The following is a 27,709-nucleotide window of genomic DNA, read 5'->3' as shown; positions in this document are numbered from 1 at the left end:
GTAAATGAAGCATATGTTTGTAAATTATCCTATATCATCCAATCCATTTCGATTTGCCCCGTCAAGTCTCTTTAATCTCTTTTCTGGATAATAAGTCTCTTTGACTTCTCTAAAATATGCTCTATATATTTTCGCTATCGACTTCCATTGATTTACTAAGGCAAGACTCCCAGGAAATTTAGTTACAGAGCACCAACACAGATAAGCATGGGTACACGACCTAGAGGGATATTTATTGTTTCGCAAGTCCGGCACATTGTACAAGTCATTTTTTATTGGATCGTAGATATTATCGAACTATCAGCATAACTTTTCTCTTTCCTGTAACCTGTAGGGATTATAATCCTCAGGATTGGGCAAGTAAGAAGGAAAGTGCTTCATCGTTTGGCATCTTGTTAGAACTCCGGATCTGCTTGTACTCATCATAAGTGAACGGGATGTAGAGACGCGGGGGGTGACAATCAACCAATTCTGCTGGGGCTTTAATAGCCAATTCCTTTGGTGGCACGACGAACCCTCCAATTGATATACGAACTGTGGGTTCCTTGCACTGCACCCGATGCTTCACGCTCCGCAGCCTCCCGTTGCTCCATGCCTGTCAAATGTTTACAGCTTCTGTGTTTCATGCATGCTATGCATACATATAGGAAAAGGCAAGTAAAGAGATGTGCGCGGTGTTATTTTGGAACCCATTATTGGTGCATCAAAATGTTTAACAGTGTAAATGTGAAGACGACAAGTTGTTCGTTATCTAATAACTCGGTCAGATGTTGCGAGTAACATGAAATGATCCTGAATCTTTCTTACCACGGCCGTGTCCCCAAGGTTGACTAAAAAGGTGCCAGGGCAAGAATCGACATGTATGAAGGAGTTGGAGCTGTCGGCAATTTCGAGTCCACCAACAACTTCATCATCCTGAAGTACAGTTAGGAGCCCGGGATCAGTGTGAGCCAATAGCCCGCCGGAGCCCACAGTCTCATGGGTGAAGCTGTACTTGTTCATCCTGAACTGGCAGGCCCATTCCTTGAAGAAATCCCTTCCCTCCAACCCCATGCTCCGGGCCACCCTATCTCCTATTTCCATAGCCAGTCCAGTAACTGCTTCGGTATATGCCCTCAATGTCTCTCTGGAATGACAGCAGACAATACCATTTGGCAATAAAAGATTGATAAGCAACTCTTTCTCGGTTTTCCAAGCTAGGGGCAGTTTTACTGGTTCGGTTACCGTTCCATATTCAGCCTGACAACTTGGCTCCAAGTTCTCGTAAAATTTGTGTTAAAATGGCCCATATGAGAAAGCGAAGAGAGTGGGTTACCTTTGGTGAGAAGAAACATCCAGCTGTGAGCAGAACAGTTTCAGGGACTCTGGGGAGCTCAAGTCGTATAGTCCCAGGGACTCATAGATAGCGTTCTCTTTTCCCACTATGTGTCCTATCCTCGGTCTCACGCATTCATACCGCTTCTTCACTTCAAGCGGAAGATCGAGGATGGACCTCGACACGCTCTTCATTTCAGACATCAACACCAGTGGTACTCCGTGATTCACAACCCTGAAACAGCCCCACTCTTCACAAGCTTCCCTAAGCTTCATGTGCTGGAATGGAATCTCTTTCATGTCTATGACAGGGATTGCTCCTCTCCTGCCCTCCTCCCCCATTCTACCCTGTATGAGAAATCTGTCTTTTGTCTTCCCCTTCTTCAGGTATGTGCCTATAGGAAAACTATATCAAACATAGCTGTAACATATAGATATATAGCCATGACAAACCTCGATGCTTGAACTTGTTTAATTGACCCGGCCATGTCATACGTGACGGAACAATTGTTGTCTTTAGCAAGCTGTCTGCTCTGGGCTGATCAGCGACCATTAAACCACCTCGGTCATGGTTTTGAGAAGATTTTACATTTTTAAATCAATTTTGCTATTCGTTTATCGTCAATCTCTTTCTGATGACATAATCTACTAGGGTATCCCCTCTTCAATGAACATAACGAGGGATACACGGACAAAAGAGTTGGCAGGACAATAAACATGTATCTTTCAAAGGGAGAACAAACAGAGAGTAGAAAACAGTGTAGAACAAATCTGATGCAGGCCTCAAACAACCTTACGGACCACCATAAAACAAAAACAGAGACAGGACTCTCAAGATTACTGAGAATATATCTGAATTTACGGATATGGACTTATGACAGTGCTTCGAGAGTTTCAGCCTTTCTCATCCCACGTCATTGATTACGCATGTAAAGGTGGCCCCATCTGAACCTTATATTTGACGAATAGCGCATTGTTTGACATTCTCTTTTGGGGTCATCGGTGGGTTCTAGAAATATAAGATAAATGATTTTGTTCATAATCAATGCAAAGTTCAGATCATTACAATAGTCTTGCCCCTTACCAATCTCAGCATCCTTTGTAGGACGGACTACTGATACAGTTCAGACAGAAATCCGGCAATCTGAGTTCCTTGACAATGAGAAGCATGAGACATTGACTAAATGTCCATAGCTAGTTCCTGGACCACTTGATCACGCATCACTATTCTTCTCTTGTAAGAAACAGAAAGAAGACTACATGGTTAGTTTGAGCAGGAACAAACGGAATGATTGTTAGGCAGCTTCTGCTTTCGCCGGAATCATTACTTTCTAGGGAAAGTACAAGTGATTCCGGGCAATGTCAATTTTGCTGTAATTGGTTCATACTGCTTATTCCAAGGAATCTATAGGAGATAACCATCATGGCTTCAGCCGAGCCCGATGCCCCTACACTTGTACACGTATAAAGTGGTATGCACTCACTTCCCGGGTCACATTGTCATGTGCTCTCGACTGACAGATCGAACAAGGAAATTGAAGATCATTCATGTGGTTTGTTCTTTCTCAGGTTTGTTTACAGAAATCAAAGTTGCCCAGATCCCAATTTCAGATCTAGATTGAGATCATTAAGTTCCACATGTGGCATCGAATCACAAATTTGGATAAGTATTTGACTTAGGATTTTGGATCATGTCTTCGGGATAGTTCTAATAAACTTGCCATTCTCACAGGGTTCCGATCTATAAAGACAGTTAAGACCCCCAATCCTGGATTGATCTCCATAATATCGACCATCCTTTCGAAGCCTCTTGCAGAGTCTGAGTTGTTTTTTTTTTTATTTAAATGTGCCTGATTCATCGAAGACCATGCAAGATGGAGCACGGTTTACCCCTAGACAAACACAGCAACTAATGATTTCATCTCAAATAAAAAGTCGACTCAAATATCATTCTTTTCATTTTGTTTTGTATGGAAAAGAAACCTATTCCATAAAAATCAACATCCAAAGGCAGTCTGAGTCCGTAAATTCATTGACCATTAATTTACAGGAAAAAAGAACTGTGAGCAATATATGTATACATAAGGGGCGCCTTCCTTTGCTATATTCCTACACTTCTCAAGGATGAGTGAGTAACAGCGAAAGAGCTTCATCGGTGTACATTTTCTTATCCTTTCGGAGCTTCATATAATCTTCGCAGGTGAACGGGACATAAAGTCAGGGATTCTCTGAGTCAATGAGCTCTTCAGGTGATTCAACGGCAACATCCCATGGCGTGAACATGAGCATCCCAATTGATACACGAACTCCGCCTTCTATGCATTGTACCCGATGCTTCACGCTGCTAAACCTCCCATTGCTCCATGCCTATAAACCAGGAAAAATGCGAAACAATGAGGGTTCAAATTACATCAGTTTTTATTATTTCCTAATGAATGAAAATACCTACCACAGTGAAGTCCCCAACGTTGACAAAAAAGGTACCCGGGCAAGGTTGGACAGCTACAAAGGATCCGGACTTCTCATCGACAACTTCAAGCCCTCCCACAACATCATTGTCCTGGAGTAACGACAAGAACGAGCTATATGTGTGCAACAGTATGCCACGGTTGCCCACAGTTTCAGGGTTAAAGCTATACTTGTTCATCCTCATACGGCAAGGTCACTCCGCAAAGAGATTGCTGCTGGTCAACAAGCCTAAGCTCTTGGCCACCTTGTCTGCTATGTTAATGGCCAGTGCCCAAACTGCTTGAACATACATCTCGATCAACTTCCTAAGGGAAAGCCAAAGGAAGAGTCAACTATGTGTTAGGGGTATATCCTCGTACATCTTCATGAACCAGTTTAGACATTTTGAACTGTCGGCATATATCTGCTTCAACTAGTGAAAATTGCAGAAATAATTGACCCGATGATCAATCTTTCAGACTTTTTGACTGGCGGTAAGCAAAAATTTTGGATTTTGATAACAGTTGACTGTTTCCCACAAGAACCGTCTACTACCGTTTCAGACATCTGTAGAAATTTAGGAAATGTGCCGGTGCGTGCTGGGAGTTATCTGATGCCAATGATGAGACATCCTGAGGCATGTGTATTATACAAGGTGTCCACTGCCAATTGCTGAGGAGTAGAATCCATGCAATAGTATACGAGGCCAAAATTACACCGTGAAAAAAAAAAAGTCAAAAGAAAAAAAGCACCTGTGCTCAGGGCTGGCATCCAACACTGAGCAGATGGCGCACACGGCTTCAGGGGAGGTCAGGTCAGAAATGCAGAGTGACTCGTAAATAGAGCCCAATTTACCTGGCGCTATGTATCCACTTCCTGAGCTCACCTCCTTGTTCCGGTGCTTGGTCTCGATAGGGAGGTCGAGCAGCGACCTCACCACTCTCTTCATCTCGGACATCAGGGTGACCGGGACACTGTGATTCACTACCCTAAAGCAGCCCCATTCTTGGCAGGCTTCTCTCAGTTTAGTATACTGAAATGGAAGCTCTTGCAAGTCAATTTTGGGGATTGCTCTTCCTTCTTCCCCCATTATCATCTATCTTCTTTTTGTTCACTGTAACGCCCCTGATTCCGGGCCCTGGAGAACCCAAAGTTGGCATATTAATAAAAGCAAAAGTCTCAAATGCGGCTTGAATCATAAATAATCCAATAATAATATGAAGTTTCAATATCTCAATATAACATATATGCGGTTTGGATCTCAGATCCTCCCTGGTCCTCTGCAGCTTCCAACCAGAGTAGCAGTTCCACCTTGGCAACCTCTCGCTCCAGGTAGCCCTCTCCTCCTGATCGGATCAATACTGCCTTAAGGTGCCACATGATTCACGCAATTTCCAAATAATTCAGTCCGAAATGTGTTGCATATCTAACTCATATGATCGGAATCAATTTACACCGTACTAAAATACTTTTCGGACTCAAAACACTAATATGGTCATAACCATGTCATTTAAACACCATATACATACGTTTTAAAAATACTACCTTAGGATATATTCCTCACCTTGGCAAGACTTCTATTCCTAAATCACCCCGGAACAATTGAATTCTATAGTCTCATGATTTGTCCGCTCCCCTCTTAATCTCACTCAATAATCTTCTCCCTCTCTCTCTATCTCTGTGCGCTCTCTGCCAAGAGAAAAATGTGCAGCAAACAGAAAATCAATTTCAATTATTTTGGGAGACTTGCAGGGAATCCATAACTGCTTATACCACTTAATTAAGCAATAATTCCTACAATTAAATAATAATAAGTGCCAGATAAAATATAATAATTATTTCAAATGTATTTATTGCCACTTGATGATTATATTTCCAGTATATTATTCCAATTGGATAATAATAAATTCTTTAAATTGATATATGTGCTGCCAAGAAGTAATCAAATATATTTATTGAGAAAGTCTTATATGTAAGTTCTGTAACACATGACGTGTGTCATAAACTAATAAAGGTCCACCAATTCTTTTTTATTTTTAGATGTGTCACAAAAAAATCTACTGTTGACAAAAATAGATTTTTGTGTGTGTTTGGTGACACAATTCCACGTGGTATACCCGTTACACACAAGACATCTCGACAGGGATTGTTCCTCCCCTGCCCTCCTTCCCATTCTTATCTTCTATAAGAAATCTGTCTCTGTTTTTCCCCGGCTTCCGGTTTATGCCTATAGGAGAACTACAACAAAGTTAATCTGCTTTGTATAGACATATAGCCATGACAAGGCTCGATGCTGAACTTGTTTAATTGATCCGGCCATGTCATACGTGAAAGAACATCGTTGTCTTTAGCAAGCTGTCCATTCTGGGCTGATCAGCGACCATTAAACCGCATCTGTCATGGTTTTGAGAAGATTCCACATTTTAAAACAATTTTGCTATTAACAGTCAATGTCATTCTGATGACAATGATCCACCTGGGTAACCCCTCCAAGAATGTACTAACAAGGGATTTGCGGAAAAAAAGAGTAGGCAGGACAAAAAACATGTCTCTTTCGGAGAGAGAACGAACAGATATTAGTGGAAACCAGTGTAGAAATAATCTGATGCAGGCCTCAAACAACCTTAGAGACCACCATAAAACAAAAACGTAGACAGGACTCCCGAGATTACAAGATAGGAAAATGTCCAAGTTTCAGGGGCTCGGACATATATGCCAGTGCTTCGAGAGTTTCAGCCCTTCTCATGCCCCGTCATTGATTGCACACATAGAGGACCAGAATGAAGAATATGTGGTTAATTTTGTACAGGAAAGAAACGGAATGATTGTTAGATAGATACCTGGTCTAGCCGGAATCTTTCTTTCTATGGAAAAGAACAAGTGATTCCAGAAAACATTAAAGTTTGCTTATTTGGAGGAATCTACAGTAGAAAGCAGAGCTGCACCGATGAGAAGCGTCCAGCAGGGACCACAAGGACCCCATGGCTTCAGCTAAGCCCGTGGCTCAGAGACTCGTACACAGGGATTTAGTCTCCCAAGTGGTATGTACCCACTTCCCGGGTCACATCATCATGTGCTCTCGACTGGCAGGTCAAGCTAGGAAACTGAAGCTCATTCATGTGATTTGTTTTCTCTCAGGTTTGTGTATATAAATCAAACTTGCGACTCTCACAATCTGGGTTCCAACTTATAAAGATAATTGAGATCCCAAATCCGGATGGATCTCCATACCTCCCATCATCCATTTGAAGCACTCTTGCAGAGTCCAATTAATTTTTATATTTAATTGGGCCTGACGGTCTGATCTCAAATACAAAATCAACTCAAATACCATGCTCTTCAGTCAATTTTATATGGAAAAGAAACCTACTCCAATATTCTAACATCCAATGGAAATCTGAGACCTAAAAACTGATTGACCATTAATCGAGAGGAAAAAAGAACTGTGAACAATAGATATTAGCAGTGACTTTCCTTCCCATGTTCTTACATTGCTCAAGATTAAGTAACACCAAAAGAGCTTCGTCCGTGTATGTTTTCTTCTCATGTCGGAGCTTCATGTAATCTTCGCCGGTGAATGGGACATAAAGTCTTGGGTTCTGTGAGTCGACGAGCTCTTCAGGGGATTCAACAACAACATCCTGTGGTGTGAACATGAACATCCCAATCGATACAAGGACTTCGCTTTCTGTGCTCTGTACCTGATGCTTCAAGCTGTGAAACCTCCCATTGCTCCATGCCTATAAACCAGGAAAAAGGCGAAACAATGAGGTTCAAATTTCATCAGTTTTTCATTATTTCCTAATGAATGAGAATCTCTACCACAGCCAAGTCTCCAAACATTGAGAAAGAAGGTATCAGGGCAGGGTTGGACAGCTACGAAGGAGCCAGACTTGTTATCGACAACTTCAAGCCCTCCCACAACATCATCGTCCTGGATTAATGACAAGAACGAGATATCTGTGTGCATCAGTATGCCGCAGTTGCCGACAGTTTCAGGGGGCAAAACTTTATTTGTTCATCCTCATGCGACAAGGCCATCCCGCAAGAAGATTGGCGCTGCCTGACAAGCCTAAGCTCTTAGCCATCTTATCCACAATGTTAATGGCCAGTGGCCCAACTGCTCGAATATGCGTCTCAATAACCTGCCTAACAAAAGGCCAGGGGAGTAGTCAACTATGTCTTAGGAAATATCCTTGTGCGCCTTCATATAACCAATTTCGACATTATGAATCGTCGACATATATCCTCTTCAAATAGTGAAAATTGTGGAAATACTTAAGCTGATAATCAATTTTTCTGACTTTTTGACTGAAGTCAGCAAAAAACTTTGGATTGTGATGATAGTTGACTCTCTCCCACAAGAACAGTACACTCTGAAACATCTGTAAAAAATTGAGGAAATATGCCGGCACATGTTGAGAGGTACATGATGCCGATGATCCACAGGCACGTGAATTGTACCAGGTACATTCCATTGATAACTGCAAAGAAGTAGAATCCATATGATAGTATACGAGGCCAGAACGAGAACAATTTAAAAAGGGCACCAGTGCCGAGGACAGATATCCAGCTTGGAACAGAAGATGTCCATTAGGTATGAGATGCAGAGCGACTCGTAAATAGAGTTCACCTCGCCAGGCGCTTTCTATCCACTTCCTGAGCTCACCTCTTCATCTGGTTCTTGGTCTTGATAGGAAGGTCGAGCAGCAACCTCACCACCCCCTTCATCTCGGACATCAACATGACTGGGACACCGGGGTTCATGACCCAAAGCAGCCCCATTCTAGGCAGGCCTCTCTCAGTTTAGTGTACTGAAATGGAAGCTCTAGCATGTCAAGTACTGGGACTACGCTTCCCTCCTCCCCCATTATTGTCTATTTCTCTTCTGTTCAATGTTATTGCAGAGACTTGAAAATCCTTTCATGCGCACTCGCATATTTATATACTTCTTTTGTCTGTAAAGGATGCTGTTCAGGGACGGATTCATCGATTATATCATTAGAGATATTGAATGTTCTCAGGTGACAAAGAGCTGAAACAAACCTTATCCTTGTCTACTAAGCCATAACTGCAATATAGAAATGGAAATACAACATCATGTCTGCATCATCAAGCAATTCTAGAAAATGCTTTCCAAATCAGAACCATACTGCTTTTGAGTATCAGAGACCTTACTTTTGTTTCCTTTTTCATTCTTTTGGCTACTTATTGTTGGTTTCTAAGTCATCTCTGGATTCCATCAGGCTCTGATCAGGATTCAGGAAGGTCGAGCAACACCGATTTGGGTCCTTAGCTATAGGCAGTATGGCCTTCAATGGCAGTCAAAGAAGCGGTGAACAGGGTTGGATGGGGTCGACGTTCCCTGAATTGCACGGGGAAGGTGAGGGGACATTGCTTGCACCGCATTCGTGGCGCCAGAAGAGATCATTCCAATGATTTCATGGATAATAGGACGTTGTTGTTATGGCCATCAAAACCTCTGCCTATATCACGGATAACTACTCATTGGTAGAGTTCTTATACGGGTGATTTTTACCCACATCAATCAGATTTGGCTATTGTAACATCTGTATTGTTTTAGATTTCAGATTTGAAGGCTAATGAAAATCGAGATTGAGTAGCTCGATTTGCTTTCAAGGATCAGGAGAAAGGCTCCGAGTCAATTGAAGGTCGAAAATATAATGTTGAGCCGACCCGTTCAAGATATACTATGAGGGCTTCGAACCTTTTTTGGAACTTCAGGTGGCAACAAACATATTTCCTTTTTAAGAGTTATTATGATATCTGTTAGATAAATTTTCCAATAAAATGGGCCTAATTTTGACTTGAGCTCATATGCAACCCAAAAGCTTAAATCAGTGGGTTACTGGGCCATTGTCTTTTATAAACTTTTCCCATATTGACATTTTGTCTTCTCACACTCCCCAATTTCTCTCCAACATCCCGCCCTCACGCGGTATCGTGTCTTCTTACACGAGCCATGTGACCTTAATCAATCGACGGGACCACACGACTTAATCTCACCCGCCCTCACTTCGATGTCCCAACATCGGACACAACGGGTGTCTTCTCAAAGCGCACGTTACGCTTATACTCGAGCCTATGGGTCACACCGACCTGCGCATATATGCGCGTTATGCGCACCTCACGGCACGAAGCCGCCCTACACACCCAGGATTATAACCATGAGCTCTGATACCAGTTAGATAAATTTTCCCATATTTTCCTTTCAACCAGTATGGGACATTTTGTCCTCTCACACTCTCAATTTTTCTCCAACAATATCACATATATAGTTACTTCTGAAAACAAAAATTGAAAAAGATATATTAGCATTAACTATCCGCTGATATTTTTACTAACTGCTGAAGATTGAGCAAGAAACTGAGAGAGGGCTTCGCCCGAGTACATTTTCTTTTCTCCTCGGAGCTTCCTGTAATGTCCACAGGTGAATGGGACATAAAGACGTGGATTCTGTGAATCGATGAGCTCTTCAGGGGCTTCAACCACGGCATCTCCTGGCGTGAACATGAATGTCCCAATCGACACACGGACTTTACCTTCTGTGCACTGTACCTGATGCTTCACGCTGCTAAACCTCCCATTGCTCCATACCTATGAAGTAGGAAAAACCCGAAAGATTGAGGGATTAATTCTATCAGTTTTTGCTTATTTTCTAATGAATAGCAATCCACCAAACAAGAGGGAACAGTTCCCTACCACAGCCAAGTCTCCAAGGTTGACAAAGAAGGTACTGGGGCATGGTTGGACGGCTAAAAAAGAACCAGACTTGTTGTCGAAAATTTCAAGCCCACCCACAGCATCATCATCCTGTAGCAATGTCAAGAATGAGCTATCTGAATGCACCGGTACACCACAGTTGCCCACAGTTTCTGGGGCAAAGCTGTACTTGTTCATCCTCATATGACAGGGCCAACGCTCAAAGAGGTTGCTCCCGCCTGATAAATCCAGGCTCTTTGCCACCTTGTCTGCTACATCCAAGGCCAGTACCCGAATAGCTCATTCGGGCTCCCGAATACATCCAAGGCGCTTGAACATACTTCTCTATCAGCTCCCTAAGGAGAGGCCAGAGAAAGAGTCAACATTTGTGTGTTTTCGGGAAATAAATAAGTTAACTGTTAGAGGCAATAGACAGAAAAATGACCCAGATTCAGTACATGATAAATAACAAAACACGCCTTCAGTAGACAAGTTTAGACTTTCTGACATTGGCCTATGTCCTCTTTCAGCATTTGAAATGCGGAAATATTGCCCATATAATACAGTTTTACAGACTGAGATATGCAATGCCGAAAACACGACATCCTGAGGCATGTGAATAAAGTACAGTCCACAGGGGAGCAGATCTAAATGGTATCATCCCACGAGGCCTAGGGGGAAAAGGGGGCACCTGTTCTCAGGATCAGCATCTAACTGGGAACAGAAGGCCGGCACAAACTCTGGGGAGGCCAGGTCAGAGAGGTAGAGCGACTCGTAAATAGCGTTCACCTTCCCAGGCGCTATGTATCCGCTTCCAGGCCTCACTTCCACGTTCTGTTTCTTGGTTTCAATTGGGAGGTCAAGCAGTGATCTCCCCACCCTCTTCATTTCAGACATCAACACGACAGGGACTCCGTGGTTCACAACCCTAAAACAGCCCCATTCCTGGCAGGCTTCTCTCAGTTTAGCATAGTGAAATGGAAGCTCTTGCATATCAATTACAGGGACCACTCTTCCCTCCTCACCCATCGTTTTCTCCCTTCTCTATGTTCGGTATAACTGGAATACACACACACATAGATTTATATCTTTTTTTTCTCTCTCTAAAATGTGCTGTCTAGAGAAAAAAAAAAATTGGACGGCATGTATATTTGATGTTTCTAAGATGACAAGGAGATGAAACAAAGCTTATCATTGTGTCCATTGTAATATAAAAAAATCAAAATACAACATCATATCTGCATTGTCAAGAAATTACACCTAATTGCTGCTGCGCCTAATATACGATAGTGGAAAACAATATGAACGAAAAGCAAAAAGGACATACGAAATTGATTACCCAGTTCGTCAGAAATTCTGACTACGTCTGGGGGCGCCGCCAAGCCAGGTATTCTACTATTTTGAGTTTACAAGAGATATAAACTGCTACTTATAAAAGGAACAAACCCTAATTACATCGCCGCTCTCGATCTGGAATCACAGTACTTCAGGCTCCATAACTCAACAATTGCCTCAGCAATCTCGGCCATGCTACTATGGATTTTTGCTTTTGGTTTTTTCTGCTTAATTGTATGTAAAGTTAATCACAGAGAGATGACAAATGGAATACAAATGTCATTTCTGCATTATCAAGTGACTGAAGAACAAACCTGCCGTAATTGTCCTAGAGCCCAGCCTGAAATCCAGAATCAGCGTGCAGGGGGTGCCAAGCGGGCTTAGCATTTCCAGGATGAAGCTGCATTTGTTCATCCAGGAATGGAAGGGCCATTCCACGGAGGGGTCCTCAAGCAACTGTCCAAGCTCTTGGGAAGCTTGTAGCCAACGCCATAGCTGTTTGCATATCGCTTGACCATACATTGCTATTGATTCTCCCAGAAGAAAAGAAAGTCATGGAAGCATGAATATTCAGTGCATTTGAGCGGGAAAGCAACAGAATCCCTATATTTGGTCCGTGCTGAGTATTCCAACGATTCTATGGACAAAGTTGACCCATGTTGATCAGAAGCATTCAGCAGGTTACAGGACTGCTCGGCTTTGTCCAAGCCCCGTGCCTGGAGACTATTGCATGAAAAGTCCTTCTCTCATGTGGCATGCACCTACATCCCGGATTCACATTCTTATTTGATCTCGACTGGGAAATCAAGCGGGGAAATCAAATTTTCACAGCCCTCTTCATTTTGGACATCAGCAGGACTCGGATTTAGTGATAAACCAGAAAACAGCCTGACAACCCCAAAAACAAACAGCCTTGCTCCTGACGGGCTTCTCTCAGGTCCAAGCTTGGATGTCGAAGTTCTTTCAAGTTTCATGTCCACATCTGGTTTCTACTGCTTCTTCTCTTCCCAATATCTTAAGTTTCTTAATAAGCCCCACTTTGGATCTTCATTGAGATCATTTCTACTCACGAATTGAAGATGGATAAGTATTTCGATTTGCTTTCTTGAGTCCCAGATTGCTGGACCGTACGTCCCCACTACTTCTTCCGGAATGAGAAGGAAAGGAAGGAACATTAGGCGAATTTGAGCGGTAAAGAAACAGAAATGACTATTTTCCGGTGGTTGGTCTGTACCGTGTATTCCTAGGAATCTACGGCAAAAAAATTCACCTGTGTTAACAAGAAAAAAAATATTAGTCGAGTATAACAACCAATCAGAATACTTATAAGTAAGAATGTATTGACACGTTGTGAGACCAATTTCTCACTTTCAAGCATTCTTATTGTACGTTACACATTCAAGTGGCTGATTAATACTTACCAAATATTTGTTGGGTGTCAATGAGAAGCATCGAGCAGGGAACACTGCTTGGCTTCAGCCAAGATCCAGTAGTTGGACTTCGGCGGGCGGCGACGACGACGCTGCTGCGACCCAGAATGTCGGTCTATTTGCTGTTTGGGCCTGGCCTGACAGTGGCTTGGCCACAAGCCATACCCAGCCCATCATACACTGCTTGAACCTCAGCGAAATTCTATTTGTCTGCTTAATTGATTGTTTGCTCAAATTCAACTACCATAACATAACATTGTGGCACTGGGCCCCCAAGCTCAACCTTGGCATTGCCAATCCCGACCGAGTCAAGCTTTTCTAGACCGGTTGAGTGTACCCGATTATTACTTGTCAATTTAAAGATCTCCCTCTTGCACGACTGATAAGGTATGCTCGGGATCGGGTGGCACATGTAATGAAGGAGAAAGAGAGAGTGGCAGTGGGTGGCCACCGACAAGTGAGACTAACGCTATACGGTGGAATGCACAACGTGGAGCCATGTCCCTCTGTCTCCTCTCTTGCTCAGTACGCGCCTCAAGTTGCATTTAGCATCTGCTCATGAAAAGAAGATGGATAAGTATTTCGCTTTGCTTTCTGTCCCGAAACTTAGTGAAAACATTTTTCACCTCCAAAGCCGAGTTCCAGTTTAGAAATTCAATTAATATCTCGAACACAAATTGATCTCCATACTGGTGGATTTCTCATGGTTGGTGCTGCTGCGCATGCAGCTATTTTTATGGTAAGAGATTATGATCCAACTACTCGATACAACGACCTATTAGATCTTGTCCTTAGCCATCGCGATGCAATCATATCACATCTCAATTGGGTATGTATATTTCTAGGCTTTTATATTCATAATGATACCATGGGAACTTTAGAGACGCCCTCAAGATATGTTTTCTGATACCGCTATACAATTACAACCTTATCCATCATCCCCTCAAACGACTCACGTGCAATCCAAGTCAAATCTTCTTTTATTTAAATGCTGCTGATTTTGCTCATTTGCATGCACAATTCAAGTTATGTATCCCATAACAATTATTTCAGTACTCACTCAAAATCCGAAACGTATAACTGATTGACGATTAACTGACTGAAGAAAAAACAGTGAATATCAGTAGTGTCTTTCCTTCCTATATGCTTACAATTTTCAAGATCGAGCAAGTAAGAATGAAAGAGCTTCATCAGTGTACATTTTCTTATCACGCCGGAGGTTCGCGTAATCATCACGGGTGAAGGGGACATAAAGACGTGGGTTCAGTGGGTCGACGAACTCTTCAGGGGCTTCAACTGCAACATATGTCGGCGTGGACATAAATGTCCCGATTGAGACACGGATTCTGCCTTCTATGCACTGTACTTGATGCTTCGCGCTGCTTAACCTCCCATTACTCCATGCCTATATACGATCCGGAAAAAGGAAAGGAAAAAAAGAACTAGTAAGAGTTCAGATTCTTTACTGTAGCTTTCTAATTAATTTATAACGATCGGTGATCAATCAAATAAGAGGGAATAGTTTTCCATACCACGGCCAAGTCGCCGACTAGGACAAAGAAAGTGTTGGGACAGGGTTCAACAGCTACAAAGGAATCAGGCTTGCTGTCGACAACTTCAAGCCCGCCCACTACATCATCATCCTGGAGCAATGTCAAGAACGTGCCATCCGTGTGCATCGGTATGCCGCATGAGCCTACAGTTTCAGGGTTAAAGCTGTATTTGTTCATCCTCATGTTACAAGGCCATCCCTTGAAGAGGTCGCTGCCGTCTGACAAGCCCAAGCTCTTGGCCAGCTTGTTCGCTATGTCCATGACCAGTACTAACGTTGCTCGAGAGTATGTCTCCATCACCTCCCTAAGAGAACGCCAGTGGAAGAATCAGCTAATGTGCGTTCCGTACATGATAAATAATGACACAAAACACAGGACCCCGTACTTGATAGATAACAAATCACGCTGTCACTTAATTAGTTTAGACATTTCAAACCGCTGGCATGTAGAAAGACACGGAATTCTTTTCTGACTTGATGACTGAAGTTATCAACAAAACCCACGAAATCATGGATGATACTAAAGCAACACTCACATGTGAGGTATGCGATGCCGATGTTGAGACATCCCCAGGATTGTTGATTGTACAAATAAGGGAGCAGAATCCATATGATACTATAGGAGCCTAAGGGAAAAGAAGGCGCACCTGTGCTTAGGACAGACATCCAACTGGGAAAAGAAAGTCTGCATGGCATCAGGGGAGTTCAGATCGGAGAGGCACAGCGACTCATAAATAGAGTTCACCTTCCCGAGTGCTATGTATGCAGTCCCTGGCGTCACCTCCACATTCTGGTTCTTGGTCTCGATTGGGAGGTCGAGCAGCGATCTCGCCACCCTCTTCATCTCGGACATCAGCAGGACCGGGACTCCATGGTTCATGACCCGAAAACAGCCCCATTCTTGGCATGCTTCTCTTAGCTTAGCGTACGGAAACGGAAGTTCCTGCATATCAATGACAGGTACTACTCTTCCCTCATCACGCATCATTGTTATGTGTGATCGCAGAGAAAATTATCCTTCCCACCCAGACAATCAAATTTATATACTTCTTAGTCCTTTGGTTATATCTCTAGCCTCAGAGACATTGAATCCAATATATGAAATATGGATGGCGATATTTGATGTTGCGACAAAGAAATGAAACAAAGCTTACTCTTGTCTACTCATTTATCATTGCTATATTAAAATGGGACCACAACATCATGCCTGACATCAATAGGCTGAATTAGGACCTAACAAATTTATGTCTCCGTTTTCTTTTTCTCTTTAAATTTTGTTGTTTACAGACCATACCTTAAAACTTGGACGACATGGATATTTGATGTTTCTCAGGTGACAAATAGATGGATCAAGCTTATTCTTGTGTCCTCAGTCATCACGCCAATAAAGGAATTCGAAATGCAACATCATGTCTGTGTCACCAAACCATTAAAGAAAAGCCATCGTAAACTCGTTGCTTTAGGGATCAATGCCGTGCTTCTTTGGATCTTTATTTTTTTTTATTTTATTTCGTAAAGTTAATTACAAAGAGATGAAAAATGGACACAGAACATTATGTCTGCATTATCAGGAGACCGAATGGAAAGCCTGGTGCTATTATCCTGGATCACAGCCTGAAATCCAGAATCAGTGTGTAGTACGTTCAGTTTCAAAATTATAGTGGTAAAAAAAGCAGCTCTTTCTATTCAATATCGGTGCCAGGAGAGCCTACCATTTTCCAGGGTGAAGCCATATCCATTCATCCGGGAACGACAGGGACATTCCATGAACAGGTCGTCAACTTCTCGTATAACGTTCCAGCTTCTGGAAAGCTTATCGCCAATGTCCATAGCTAGTTCCCAGATTACTTGACCGTACATTCCTACTACTTCTTCCGGAACGGGAAGACAATGAAGGAAAGAATATTAGGTGAATTTGAGCCGTAAAGAAACAGAATGACTATTTTCCTGTGGTTGGTCTGTACTGTATATTCCTAGGAATCTACCGCAAAAAAAGTCACCTGTGTTAACAAGAAAAAAAACATTAATTGAGTGTAACAACGAATCAAATTGCTTATAATTGGAAATATGTGAACCCGTTGCGGGGCAGTTACTCACTTTAAGGCATTCTTATTGTGTGTTACACAGTTAAGTAATTGATTAATACTTACCGAATATTTGCTCCATGTGTTCATGAGAAGCATCCAGCAGCAAACAGAAGGACACTGCTTGGCTTCGGCCAAGCCCCGGTAGTTGGACTTTCTGTGGGCAGCTACGACGACGACGACACTGCGACACAGAATATGTGGGTCTAGTTGCTGTTTTGGGCCAGGCCTGACAGTGTCCACAAGCCAGACCCAGCCCATCATACACAGCCTGAACCCGGCCCAATCAGCGGAATTCTTTTTGCCTGCTCGATTGATCGTTTGCTCACAAATTCAAATACCATACCATAACATCGTGGCACTGGCCCACCCAACCCCGACCTTAGCATTGCCAATCCCGACCGAGTCAAGCTTTTCTAGACCGGTCGAGCGCACCCGATTATTACTCCTCAGTTTAAAGATCTCCCTCTTTTTTCTTTTTTTTTCTTTTTTTATTTTTATTTTTGTAGATTAAAGATCTCCCTCTTGTACGACCGATAAGTATCCTCGGGATCGGGTGGCATATGTAATGGAGAAGAAAGAGAGTGGCAGTGGGTGGCCACCGACGAATGAGACAAACGCTATACGGCAGAGCGGCGCATCGTGGAGCCATGTCCCTCTGTCGCCTCTGTTGCTCAATACGAGCCACAAGACGTGGCACCCAATCATTGGTCAATCACTTTTCAATGAATATTAAAAACCAAATAAATATTGATGAGATATATAAATAATTTTTTTTGCTAAGATAAGAGTAAATATAATATAAACATCCCTTTCTCTTCGTTACTTTACGGTCCAAATATGCTTGTATAGTTGGTTTATATATTACTTTTTATATTTATTTGGGTTTTCCACTGACTAGTTCCGTGCCACGTCGACATCATTTGCCACGTGTCCTGTTTATTGCAGTTTTTACTTCATTCCGTCGACATGTTATTCTCATGTTTCTTTAATTGAGGAAAACCCTGAAAGTTGCTCTCAGAATATTTGTTAGGGAGGAGCAATCAAGTCAGCCAACCATATATGTATTTTGCTTAAGACTTTAGTTAACGGGCCCAGTTAGAGGCTAATCAGTTCTAGAACGTTGCAAAAGTGTCGGCAGGTAAGTTGATTAAAATTTCTTAATGCTCCTGGCCCGATTTTCCAATGATTTATCGGACTCGGTGCCGAAGGTGCTAAAGGGTCGTATTGACATTCTATTAGAATATTGCCACGTCACGATCATCTAATGCGAGCATATACGTAAACCACCAAAGGCAATCATCGATGGATCCATCTAAACAAGAGCTCGATATGTCGTTATCTCTTTTCCATAATATATATACATAATGATATTATTGATCAATTGTACCATAATTATCAATGCAATCAATTTTTGGTTAATCACATAATAATGCACGTAGTCAAGTTTGGTGAGGAAAAGAAGTATCCGGGATTTTGCCTTTTTTGTTTATCATGTCCAAACATGATTATTTCATGAAATCTAAGACCAATATTGCTTTCATTAGGTTTGATTTCTTCAAATTTGATTCTGCCTTTCTTATTATTTCATGTGAAAGTCTTAAAAGCTACCGTGAATTATGATTTTAAAATAGTTTGGTATAATAGTTTGGTGTGTTTAACAATTTATATGAATTTTGTTGAAAAAAAGAAGAAGGAAAAGACGAGGACGTTAACATTAAATTGAATGAGTGAATTATTGGATCGACCATCATTTTCTCGTATCAAAACGTACTGTTTTGGACCGATCTTATGGCATATGTTCGGTCGGGGAGAACTCTCGAGCAGTGGATATAAATAGTCGAAACAATTGTGCCCGTTTATTGAGGCAACTCAGTGGCAACCACACATTTAGACCTTATCACCACTATCAAATATCGTATATACGTATCCACTGTCCAAAAAAAAAAACAAATCAAAAATAACAATAAATCAAATTTATCTAATAAATACTAAATTATGAGCTCAACACGGTTTTTTTTCACAATTTCTTTTGTAGCTGTCCAGCTCAAAGTCAATAATCAAACGCCCCCTATTTCTTCCTTGAAGAAAGTTTTTATTTGAATTCAAGTCCTTATTATTCGAACGCAATGCTTCATCCCGTTTCCGTTCCAAGTTAGGCATCGATCAGTCAAATACTGGTAGACATGTATATTAACAAAAAGGGAATTCTATAATTTCAAGGAAATTGTAGGCTTTAGAATCGACAGTTTTGCAGTCGTATGATGCGGTGTATAATGCGGCGGGGTCGTTGTTGAGATCTCTTTTACTCGATTATGCGGCCTCTCCTTACGAGTTTGTTAGGCATGTTTGGTGAAAGAAACAACTGCATATTGTACGTAGAATTGGAGCCCATAGCTAGAAGAGAAATGAGACTTGGAAGGAAGTATTTGTTATGGAGAAGTGGAGTGGAAGAAGGGGAAGGCCGCAGCAGTATTGCCCCTCCCAAACTCTCAATTCACATCCTCTCTGGTTCTGATGTTGACCAACAAGTCCTAAAAGACTGGCAAATTCTTCAATTCCCTACATTCAGATCCATTTTGTACTGATCACATCCAACCACCACCATCGGCACGCCACCCGAATTCCATGCTAAGAAGTCGGGTCAATTTTACACCATCATCGAGCGACGTTTAGTTCGAGTATGTTAGATTATCGGAAATGTCAAAATTGTCATGAAAGTTTTAATCATAAATTAATTTTCTTTGGAATATATGAAAAAAAAATGTGTTTGATAAATGTAATCAATTACTGAAAATGTAAGTAATAAAATAAGATTTAATTCATTTATGGAAGTTAACCTGTGAGATCCATGATGATGTTATTAAAATACTATATATGTATCACGAAAGGAAAATCTTTCCTGCCTATGACCAGAAAATTTGAACAACGAATCACTTTTTTGAGTTAAGATTTTCCATCACAAGAAAAGGGCATACTCGGACTACACATGAACTTTTTTATTATATCCATAACCTAAATTTAGCTACAGTGATTTATAACATGACGATTAGTTATGATAACAAATTTAATAACATACTTGAAAGGTGCAGTAACTTTATTCAAATGCGTGTAATACTTCCACGTAGGGGGTCGGAACAACGTCATGTTACAAAATCCGTTTACCTGCATTATTAACCTTTGTCTATCAAAAATACATTACCAATTCACCCAAAAAAAAAAAAAACATTGCCAACCTTTTATAGGAATCATTTTTATTTGTAGTTATTCGGATTTCCGTCAGCAGAGAAAGGGAGTTTCTTCTGTTATCAACTGTCAACTTATCCATATTTATTTATTTTAGTTTCCTCTAGTTATCTAATTTGCATTTATACATTTCACTTGCAGTCCGTGAGGAGTTAGTTGGTAATTTTGGATAGATCTTCAAAGAGAATCTACTGCCAGTGCCAACCCACCCTATGAAAGCAACTGATACCTTACCCCCATAATAATAAAACTAATAATTGTTATTCTTTCGGCCAAAAAAAAAAAAGAAAAGGACAGGAAAAAGAAAAAGTTAATTATTTTTTTCCCTGCAAATCCTGATTAAAGCGTGTAATCCTAGTGAAAGCTACAGCTGCTGAACTGCTTTTGTAGTTCTTCTAATCAAGCCACGATGATCCAATTCACGGCATTAATTAATGCCAGCAAAGGAATCAATAATGAACGTGATGCACCATATAAACCAAATCCGAGTCGACCCACCAACCAATTCCGACTAGTCAGGTCCTTTGATTTTGACTTTATTTTTTTTCAATTTAACAACACAATTATTGTTTTATCTCATTTTCTTCAATTTTTTAATATTAAATTCTTTTAATTATTTATTATTATTATTTTTTAATTCATCAACACAATCATTACTTTTTTATTTTTTCTTTAATCTCATTAGTACAATCCTACTTAAATATATATATATATATATCAATACTTTTTCATCAACATACTTATTTATTTTTTACCTATTTTAATGGGAATGGAATTAAATTTTGAAATTTAAATCTATTACCAAACAGACCTTTAATAATCAAATTTTCTTTATTTTCCTTCTAGAGTGATAAAAATTTGACCTTTTCACTTATATCCAAATAAAATTTTACCTTTTCTAATTTTTTTGGCTGAACATGGGATGCAGTGAATATTTTGTTTATGAAGATTCAGACACCGAATCTACACAAGATTTATTAACGTTGGACGACGATGTCGTGAGGTGTGTTGTTAGACGTTGGCCGAGGTTAAAATGGGGGAGTGAACGGTGACGGGGGGGAAGTATATATGAGAAGACAATGGGGGTAAAGGGAAAGGGATCGGTGTAAAAATTAGAGCTTTCTGTGTCTCTGTGTGTGGCTTTGGATTCTTCTAGCTATTCGTGCATGCCAGCTTTGCTTGGCATGGATGAACAAGTATAAAATCCAGCATTAACAATAATAATAATAAATAAATCAGGGGAAAAAAAGAAGAAGAAGAAGAAGAAGAAGAAGAAGAAGGGGTCCGAAAGCTGGTGAATTTCTGCCCCTTTTTAGTTCTCTCTCTGGGTGTTGACAGATTTGGAGGAGAGAGAAAATCTAGAGAGAGAGAGAGAGAGATGGTGGAGAGTGGTCGGAGGAGGAGGACGAAGGAGGAGGAGGCGGTAATGGTGGTCTTGCTAGGGCTCTGCATTCTGAGCTGTCTGCTCACTCCCGTCAGGGGAGCCACAGATCAATCTGATGGTCAGCATTTGGCTCTGCTCACCCCCTTTGCTTTTCTTTCTGAGCTCTGTGTTCCTTTTATCCAAATCTGTGTTCTTGATTTTAATCCTTTTTGTTTGTGCTCCTCTTGATGGGCTTTTCTGGGTCACTTCTCGTTTTGATGGAGTGAGAACTGTGAACAGTTCTTGGGTGATGTCAATACCCAGTATGACATATCTGATGTTCTTGACAGTGATGAGAGATTGGGATTCCATGTGTGATGTGTGGTAGCTGTAGAAGCAGTAGTTGAGGTGTCTTGTGGAGTAATTTGGTATTTTGATTCTGACAAGTTCTACTTCTCTTCCTGATGGTAGTCTGTCTTGGAAAATTGGACGGAAAAAAAAAATCTCCATTTTGTTGCTTTTCAAATTATGTAATGAATGGGCAGCTGCCCAGTTCCTGAACACTTGTATTGGACTGGAAGCTTTTACTATCTTAATCATCTTTGCTGGAAATTAGAGGCTGTTTGATCGTGGTAATGGTGGATGGAACCTGCATGATGTTATTGATTATTGTCATGTGCGGTCATTGCCTTTGCTTTCTGGCTATAAAGGCTAAATTCTCTTCTTTTCCAGTAATCATCTTTACAGGCGCATTGCAATGTGAATTCGTCTAAACCAAAAATATGAACATCCAAATTTCTCTTCCCACCATAACAAACCTAGTCCATTGAAATGCTTGATATTGTTGAACACATCTTATGCCCTTCCAAATGTGTAAAAACAAACGTGAACATCCTTAACTTCTCAGCTGTGTTGTCCTTTAAGATATGAGCTAATTAGTCCTCTTCCTGCCATAAGAATGCTACTCCAGCGAAATGCTTGCTATTCATGAACACTCTTTGTTTCTATGTCCTTCCAAATGTACAAAAACATTGAAGAAAACAAAAAAAAAGAAGAGGAACATAGAACATTTACAGGTCCAAGCTTTCTCAGTTTTCATGTTTTCTGTTTTTGCGTTCTTCTAATTGAGGCACTTCTTTATTGATCAATGACATCATCATATACATTGCTGGAGTCATTATTGTTGTTGCATATGCAAGTTCGTCTCTGCAGTTACAACACGGTCTAGTAACGTCTTGTTTTTTAAGTGTCAAAGTAGAAAAGATTTGATGGACTTACTGCTTATCATTTCTTCTACTTTGATGGTTGCTATGAGCAGCTTCAGCGTTGTGGAACATGTATAGCAGTTTAAATAATGCTGCTCAGCTAACCAAATGGATCGCAAATGGTGGTGATCCGTGTGGCGAGTCTTGGAAAGGCATTACTTGCTCGAACTCCCGAGTAACACAAATGTAATCTCTGAACCCTGCCTATAGTATCGTTAAAATTTATAATATGACCAACACGATAGGTTGTTTTCGTTGAAGATATATATATGCAGCAAAGGGAGAAACCTGAACGGAACCTTCTTCAGGAGCCACGAGCATCGCACGCTTATCTCTAACTCTTATTTCTGTCTTGTTTTACCAGAAAATTGCCAGGCCTCGGACTGACTGGATCAATTGGTTTCCAGCTTGGAAGTTTGACATCACTAACTGAGTTGTAAGATATATGGACCCCTTTCCTACGTAATTCTTTTATACTGTTTAAGATGCGATATATATTGAAAAGGACATTCTTCTTTTTGGCTGCAGAGACGTCAGTAATAACAATCTTGCTGGGCAGATTCCTTACTCACTCCCTCCTAGTGTCCAAAGACTGTAAGCTACCCATGCTGCCCATTTTTTAATGTTTCTCTGTTTCAATACCTTCATGCGCTGCATTAATGCCATTTACTTTGCAGGAATCTTGCCAATAACAACTTCAATGGAGATATCCCGTATTCTATTTCTCAGATGACTTCTCTCAAGTACCTGTAAGTGGACTTATGGCAACACATTTTTGCACAATCTGTGGCAAATTGGAGAGTCAGATTGATAAGGAAAAGGGATTCTTACTGTACTGACAATATTTTCTTTTGTCCAAGCATAGAAACCTCGGACACAATCAGCTTCAGAACCAACTGAATGATATGTTTAGCCAGCTTACATCACTCTCCACATTGTGAGATCTCCTGCTTCATTTGTGACAGAACTATTAATTTTAATTTCATGTGACTATTCTATTTTGGTTTAATGGAACTGTTGATTGTCACATCAGTAAAATTTTCTGATGTACTACTAAAGCATAATATTCCTTGTTGTAGGGATCTCTCCTTTAACTCTCTGACGGGCAACCTCCCCCGTAGTTTCAGCTCTCTTTCGAGCATGACAACTATGTAAGTGCTGAACAAGTTTATTAATTAAATTTTGATGAGTATATAATTCTTGATATACAATGTTCTGATTGTTTATGTAGGTACTTGCAAAACAACCAATTTTCTGGAGATATCAATGTCCTTGCAAATCTTCCCCTTGATACTCTGTGAGTAACAGTAAACAAATTACAACTCCATAATGGGCTTATCTAGCTTCTTAAAGTTTGGTCTTTTACAGTTTCATGTTTCCCTATCAGGAACATTGCAAACAATCATTTCACAGGGTGGATTCCTGAACAGCTGAAGGGCATTCATTTGCAGTAAGAATCTGCTTTGTTAGTCTCTATTTGTTAAGTGTAACACATATGAAGCCAAGATCTGCAAGCTGAAACTGATAGATGAGTTCGCAGTGGCTCTAATATAGGTTTAGATTTTGAATCTTGAGGTTCTATCTTCCTTGTTCGACTCCCATGTTTCAGTTAACAAATTATCGAACCTTAATCGAACTTGCAGGCTACAGACAAGAGGATTACTGAATAAGCCAAATAATAATGCCGCATCTCCACCCTATGGTCTAGGCATTTAGAAGAATTGGCTGTGGGTTTAACATTTCTAACTGAAAATAATCTTCCTTAACCTTCTGGGTTTTGATGACAGGAGAGATGGCAACTCATTCAGCTCAGGCCCTGCACCCCCTCCGCCACCTGGCACTCCACCAATCACCAAGTCGAACCGAAATCATAGATCGGGGAGTAATAACAGCCCCTCTGATAGTGATAATGGTGGCGGCGGTAAAAAGTCAGGAATAGGTGGTGGTGGAATTGCTGGAATCATTATTTCCCTCTTGGTCGTTGGGGGGATTATTGCTTTCTTCCTTGTGAAGAGAAGATCCAAAAGGTCATCGCCTGATATAGAAAAGTTTGACAATCAGCCTCTTGCTCCACTTGCTTCTAATGACATGCACGGTAATCATAGAAATTTTATTACCAGGTAGCTTGTAGAATAATGATTTGTCCTTCTTGTGCTTCATTTTGCTGCTGCGATACTAATTTTAGTGCGTATCGGGTTTCATCTGGGAATTTGCATTATCGATGTCTGAATGAATTTTTAGATGGTTATTCTCCCTGCTTAAGTCTTATAGTAGTGCCTCGAATTTTTCACTTCTGGATTTCAGTGCGAACAAATTATATGCCATGATCACCTACATCAATTCATGTTCCTATCCCACTACTTGGAAGGTGGTAGGGTGTTTTTAATACTAGCAATTCCTGTTCTTAACATTTGCTCATGTTCCTTCATTCTAGAGAGCTCTTGATTTTTATCAGATTTCTCTTCATTTTCGTTTTCCTTTTCTTATAAAGCAAAGAAAACAACGGCAAGAACGTGCAAGGTTCACTTCAGAGAACATTTTCTACGGGAATCTTGTAATTGTTTCCTCGAAGCCAGATAACATGGGAATTATCATATGTATTCCTCTTTGGAAATAGAAAACTCTGAAATTCTTCATGCCAAAATTAACCCTACATTAGCTTCCTTAATAGTTTTTAATAGTTGATAAGCATTTCTCTAGAGCTGATCTTATTTACCTCTAAATTTTGCCCTGAATAAGCAGAGATGAAGTCTGTGCAAACAGCTCCTGCAATCAATACAAAGACATTTGATACATCAGCTTCGATAACTCTCAAGCCACCCCCGATCGATCGTCACAAGTCATTTGATGAAGAGGACTTTCCAAAGAAGCCTGTCGTAGTGAAGAAACCTGTAAAGATTCCTGTGAACGTGACATCATACTCTGTAGCAGATTTGCAAATGGCTACTGGAAGCTTCGGCATTGAGAACCTTCTTGGAGAGGGGACTTTTGGGCGAGTTTACCGAGCGCACTTTGATGATGGCAAGGTGCTTCCTTATTTACTTGCTATCTTTTCATCTCTTCTCCATCGTAATATTTGACCTTATTCATATAATTCCTCTCTCCGGGTTTTCCTTCAAATATGAATCAGGTGGTTGCTGTGAAGAAATTAGATTCATCTGCAATTCCAAGTGAATTTTCAGATGAATTTCCAGAAATGGTTTCAAACATATCTGAACTGCATCATACGAATGTGACGGAGTTGGTGGGTTACTGTGCGGAGCATGGGCAGCATATTCTAATATACGAGTTCCATAAGAATGGATCTCTGTACGACTTCTTCCACCTATCAGATGAGTATAGCAAGCCACTGACTTGGAATACCAGAGTCAAAATTGCTCTTGGAACAGCACGAGCTTTAGAGTAAGTTCCTGGATATAATAAGATGCCAAAAGCCATTACTTAATAGAAAATAGGAATGGAAAACATTTTGGCACTGCATGGTGGCTCAGCTTTCCTGTTAAAGTTAGTGGTTCAATCGTAAGCACATAATTTTTGACAAATCAGATATACACACCTAACAATTGTTTGTTCTTGCTGGAATTCTCATTCTCGCTGTGCATTTTAAGGTACCTGCATGAGGTTTGCTCCCCATCAATTGTCCACAAAAATATTAAGTCGGCGAACATTTTGTTGGATTCGGAGCTCAATCCTCACCTGTCAGACTCTGGATTGGCAAGTTTCCTTCCAAATGCGGAACAGGTGAACTTTTATATTTCCAGCGTGAAAATGTTTCTGCTTCTCGTATGTCTCCTTAATTCACAGAGTTAACGCTTCCAGTCGGAGAAGTCCTCTCAGGACTAGGTTACTAATTTTCCAGTTCTCATTATCATAAGTGGCAAATATTTCATGCCCTTTATTTAAATTTCCATTTTTCATAATGTAGGCATTAAGCCAAAATGCGGGGTTGGGATACAGCGCTCCTGAGGTTACAATGTCAGGGCAATATACACTAAAAAGTGATGTTTACAGTTTTGGAGTGGTAATGCTGGAGCTCCTCACTGGACGTAAACCATTTGACAGGTAAAATCCACATTGATAAAATCTCATTGTCTTGCTCTCTCTAGATTAAATGATTTGCTGGTTAGTTTAATTGTCCCAATTTTGTTTCTCAGCTCAAGGCCTAGATCCGAGCAATCTTTGGTCCGCTGGGCAACTCCACAGCTCCACGATATTGATGCTCTCTCTAAGATGGTTGATCCGGACCTCAAGGGGCTCTACCCCGTGAAGTCTCTCTCCCGATTTGCCGACGTCATTGCCCTTTGTGTCCAGGTAGTTTCTTAGTCTGGTTAGCTCTTTAGTTCTTGCCATCAGCTTTGATCGAGGATTTTTTGGACGAAAATTACGGATACCTTTCATGCAATAGGAACTGCCTATGCCTTAATTCTTTACACTTTCACATCGTGAAGGAGAATGGAGTTGAACTCTTTCAGAGAGAGCATCTCTAAGTAGCTCTTTCATTGTTTTGATGCCATTCTCAAAATGGTTTTTCCTTGTCTATCCCGATGCAGGCTGAACCGGAATTCCGACCACCGATGTCCGAAGTAGTTCAGGCACTGGTCCGTCTGGTCCAACGTTCTAACATGAGCAAGAGGACATTCGGAAATGACCAGAGGGCGGCCCAACAGTCTGATGATCTCGACATGTAGAAGATCACCGCTATCTGTGGCTATGGAATCCGACTGTCAGTCTTATCTCATGATGAAGATTCAAGGAGCCTTGGAGAAGTTCGTCATCAAAACATTAAGCACGGTCCCATTTATTTATTTTCGCTCTCTCCACCTTTACCTTCACTGTTGGCTGTACTATATGAGATGAAGATCAGCTTGGTACACTGCTTGTTAATATCTTATACATCGGTGAGCTAGTTCTTGTTTCTTTGCTTCCCTGTATTTTTCATTTGCTCCTTT

At 40.9% G+C, this 27,709-nt stretch overlaps 5 protein-coding genes and 1 long non-coding RNA gene across 7 annotated transcripts; 1 reads left to right on the top strand and 5 right to left on the bottom strand.

The window, feature by feature from the left end:
* Positions 1-346: 346 nt before the first annotated feature.
* LOC116200306 (2-oxoglutarate-dependent dioxygenase DAO-like) lies at positions 347-1,702 on the bottom strand. Its single transcript, XM_031531166.1, has 3 exons — positions 1,316-1,702; positions 808-1,126; positions 347-595 (listed from the first exon to the last, which is right to left on the bottom strand). Exons 1-3 carry the CDS (start codon positions 1,654-1,656, stop codon positions 347-349), a joined length of 909 nt encoding a protein of 302 aa, XP_031387026.1. The 5' UTR covers positions 1,657-1,702.
* Positions 1,703-3,254: 1,552 nt separating this feature from the next.
* On the bottom strand, positions 3,255-5,476 carry LOC116201324. 2 transcript variants are annotated; one of them, XR_004155862.1, is made up of 4 exons: positions 5,327-5,476; positions 4,515-5,127; positions 3,764-4,088; positions 3,255-3,681 (listed from the first exon to the last, which is right to left on the bottom strand). It is a non-coding gene; the product is annotated as an uncharacterized LOC116201324 (long non-coding RNA). The 2 variants fall into 2 exon arrangements; XR_004155861.1 differs by having other exon boundaries at positions 4,618-5,127.
* A 1,708-nt stretch (positions 5,477-7,184) lies between these two features.
* LOC116200305 (2-oxoglutarate-dependent dioxygenase DAO-like) lies at positions 7,185-8,547 on the bottom strand. The gene is made up of 5 exons (XM_031531165.1): positions 8,432-8,547; positions 8,227-8,335; positions 7,826-7,907; positions 7,604-7,722; positions 7,185-7,502 (listed from the first exon to the last, which is right to left on the bottom strand). Exons 1-5 carry the CDS (start codon positions 8,545-8,547, stop codon positions 7,185-7,187), a joined length of 744 nt encoding a protein of 247 aa, XP_031387025.1.
* Positions 8,548-10,021: 1,474 nt separating this feature from the next.
* Positions 10,022-11,516, bottom strand: LOC116201642 (2-oxoglutarate-dependent dioxygenase DAO-like). Its single transcript, XM_031532932.1, has 4 exons — positions 11,177-11,516; positions 10,819-10,841; positions 10,486-10,787; positions 10,022-10,380 (listed from the first exon to the last, which is right to left on the bottom strand). Exons 1-4 carry the CDS (start codon positions 11,512-11,514, stop codon positions 10,105-10,107), a joined length of 939 nt encoding a protein of 312 aa, XP_031388792.1. The 5' UTR covers positions 11,515-11,516; the 3' UTR covers positions 10,022-10,104.
* Positions 11,517-14,316: 2,800 nt separating this feature from the next.
* Positions 14,317-15,939, bottom strand: LOC116198754 (2-oxoglutarate-dependent dioxygenase DAO-like). Its single transcript, XM_031528983.1, has 3 exons — positions 15,450-15,939; positions 14,783-15,107; positions 14,317-14,655 (listed from the first exon to the last, which is right to left on the bottom strand). The coding sequence occupies exons 1-3, from the start codon at positions 15,788-15,790 to the stop codon at positions 14,407-14,409; spliced, it is 915 nt and encodes a 304-aa protein (XP_031384843.1). The 5' UTR covers positions 15,791-15,939; the 3' UTR covers positions 14,317-14,406.
* A 5,288-nt stretch (positions 15,940-21,227) lies between these two features.
* On the top strand, positions 21,228-27,683 carry LOC116198753 (protein STRUBBELIG-RECEPTOR FAMILY 6). Its single transcript, XM_031528982.1, has 16 exons — positions 21,228-21,634; positions 22,814-22,946; positions 23,125-23,196; positions 23,289-23,354; positions 23,438-23,509; positions 23,626-23,697; positions 23,840-23,911; positions 23,992-24,057; positions 24,148-24,210; positions 24,548-24,855; positions 25,503-25,786; positions 25,891-26,162; positions 26,369-26,501; positions 26,686-26,822; positions 26,915-27,071; positions 27,311-27,683. The coding sequence occupies exons 1-16, from the start codon at positions 21,511-21,513 to the stop codon at positions 27,446-27,448; spliced, it is 2,169 nt and encodes a 722-aa protein (XP_031384842.1). The 5' UTR covers positions 21,228-21,510; the 3' UTR covers positions 27,449-27,683.
* The last annotated feature ends 26 nt before the right edge of the window (positions 27,684-27,709 follow it).

Source organism: Punica granatum, chromosome 3 (assembly GCF_007655135.1).
Source record: "Punica granatum isolate Tunisia-2019 chromosome 3, ASM765513v2, whole genome shotgun sequence".
In the NCBI taxonomy this organism is placed as follows: Eukaryota; Viridiplantae; Streptophyta; class Magnoliopsida; order Myrtales; family Lythraceae; genus Punica; species Punica granatum.
Note: the sequence above shows the minus strand (reverse complement) of the source record. Positions and strands in the feature narration are given on the sequence as shown.

Excerpts from the sequence above, each read along its gene's own strand:
- LOC116198754 (XM_031528983.1), bottom strand. The coding sequence starts at position 15,790 with ATGATGCGTGATGAGGGAAGAGTAGTACCTGTCATTGATATGCAGGAA. Across the intron at positions 15,108-15,449 it reads GATGTCTGTCCTAAGCACAG|GGAGGTGATGGAGACATACT; the intron begins GTGCGCCTTCTT and ends GCGTTCTCTTAG. Across the intron at positions 14,656-14,782 it reads TAGTCGGCGACTTGGCCGTG|GCATGGAGTAATGGGAGGTT; the intron begins GTATGGAAAACT and ends GATCGTATATAG.
- LOC116201642 (XM_031532932.1), bottom strand. The coding sequence starts at position 11,514 with ATGGGTGAGGAGGGAAGAGTGGTCCCTGTAATTGATATGCAAGAGCTT. Across the intron at positions 10,842-11,176 it reads GATGCTGATCCTGAGAACAG|GGAGCTGATAGAGAAGTATG; the intron begins GTGCCCCCTTTT and ends GCCTCTCCTTAG. Across the intron at positions 10,788-10,818 it reads GCTGATAGAGAAGTATGTTC|GAGCTATTCGGGTACTGGCC; the intron begins AAGCGCCTTGGA and ends GGGAGCCCGAAT.
- LOC116200305 (XM_031531165.1), bottom strand. The coding sequence starts at position 8,547 with ATGGGGCTGCTTTGGGTCATGAACCCCGGTGTCCCAGTCATGTTGATG. Across the intron at positions 7,908-8,226 it reads TTATCAATGGAATGTACCTG|GTTATTGAGACGCATATTCG; the intron begins GTACAATTCACG and ends TTTGTTAGGCAG. Across the intron at positions 7,503-7,603 it reads CTGATACCTTCTTTCTCAAT|GCATGGAGCAATGGGAGGTT; the intron begins GTTTGGAGACTT and ends CCTGGTTTATAG.
- LOC116200306 (XM_031531166.1), bottom strand. The coding sequence starts at position 1,656 with ATGGGGGAGGAGGGCAGGAGAGGAGCAATCCCTGTCATAGACATGAAA. Across the intron at positions 1,127-1,315 it reads GATGTTTCTTCTCACCAAAG|AGAGACATTGAGGGCATATA; the intron begins GTAACCCACTCT and ends CTGTCATTCCAG. Across the intron at positions 596-807 it reads ACCTTGGGGACACGGCCGTG|GCATGGAGCAACGGGAGGCT; the intron begins GTAAGAAAGATT and ends AACATTTGACAG.
- LOC116198753 (XM_031528982.1), top strand. The coding sequence starts at position 21,511 with ATGGTGGAGAGTGGTCGGAGGAGGAGGACGAAGGAGGAGGAGGCGGTA. Across the intron at positions 24,058-24,147 it reads AATCTTCCCCTTGATACTCT|GAACATTGCAAACAATCATT; the intron begins GTGAGTAACAGT and ends TTTCCCTATCAG. Across the intron at positions 25,787-25,890 it reads CGCACTTTGATGATGGCAAG|GTGGTTGCTGTGAAGAAATT; the intron begins GTGCTTCCTTAT and ends AATATGAATCAG.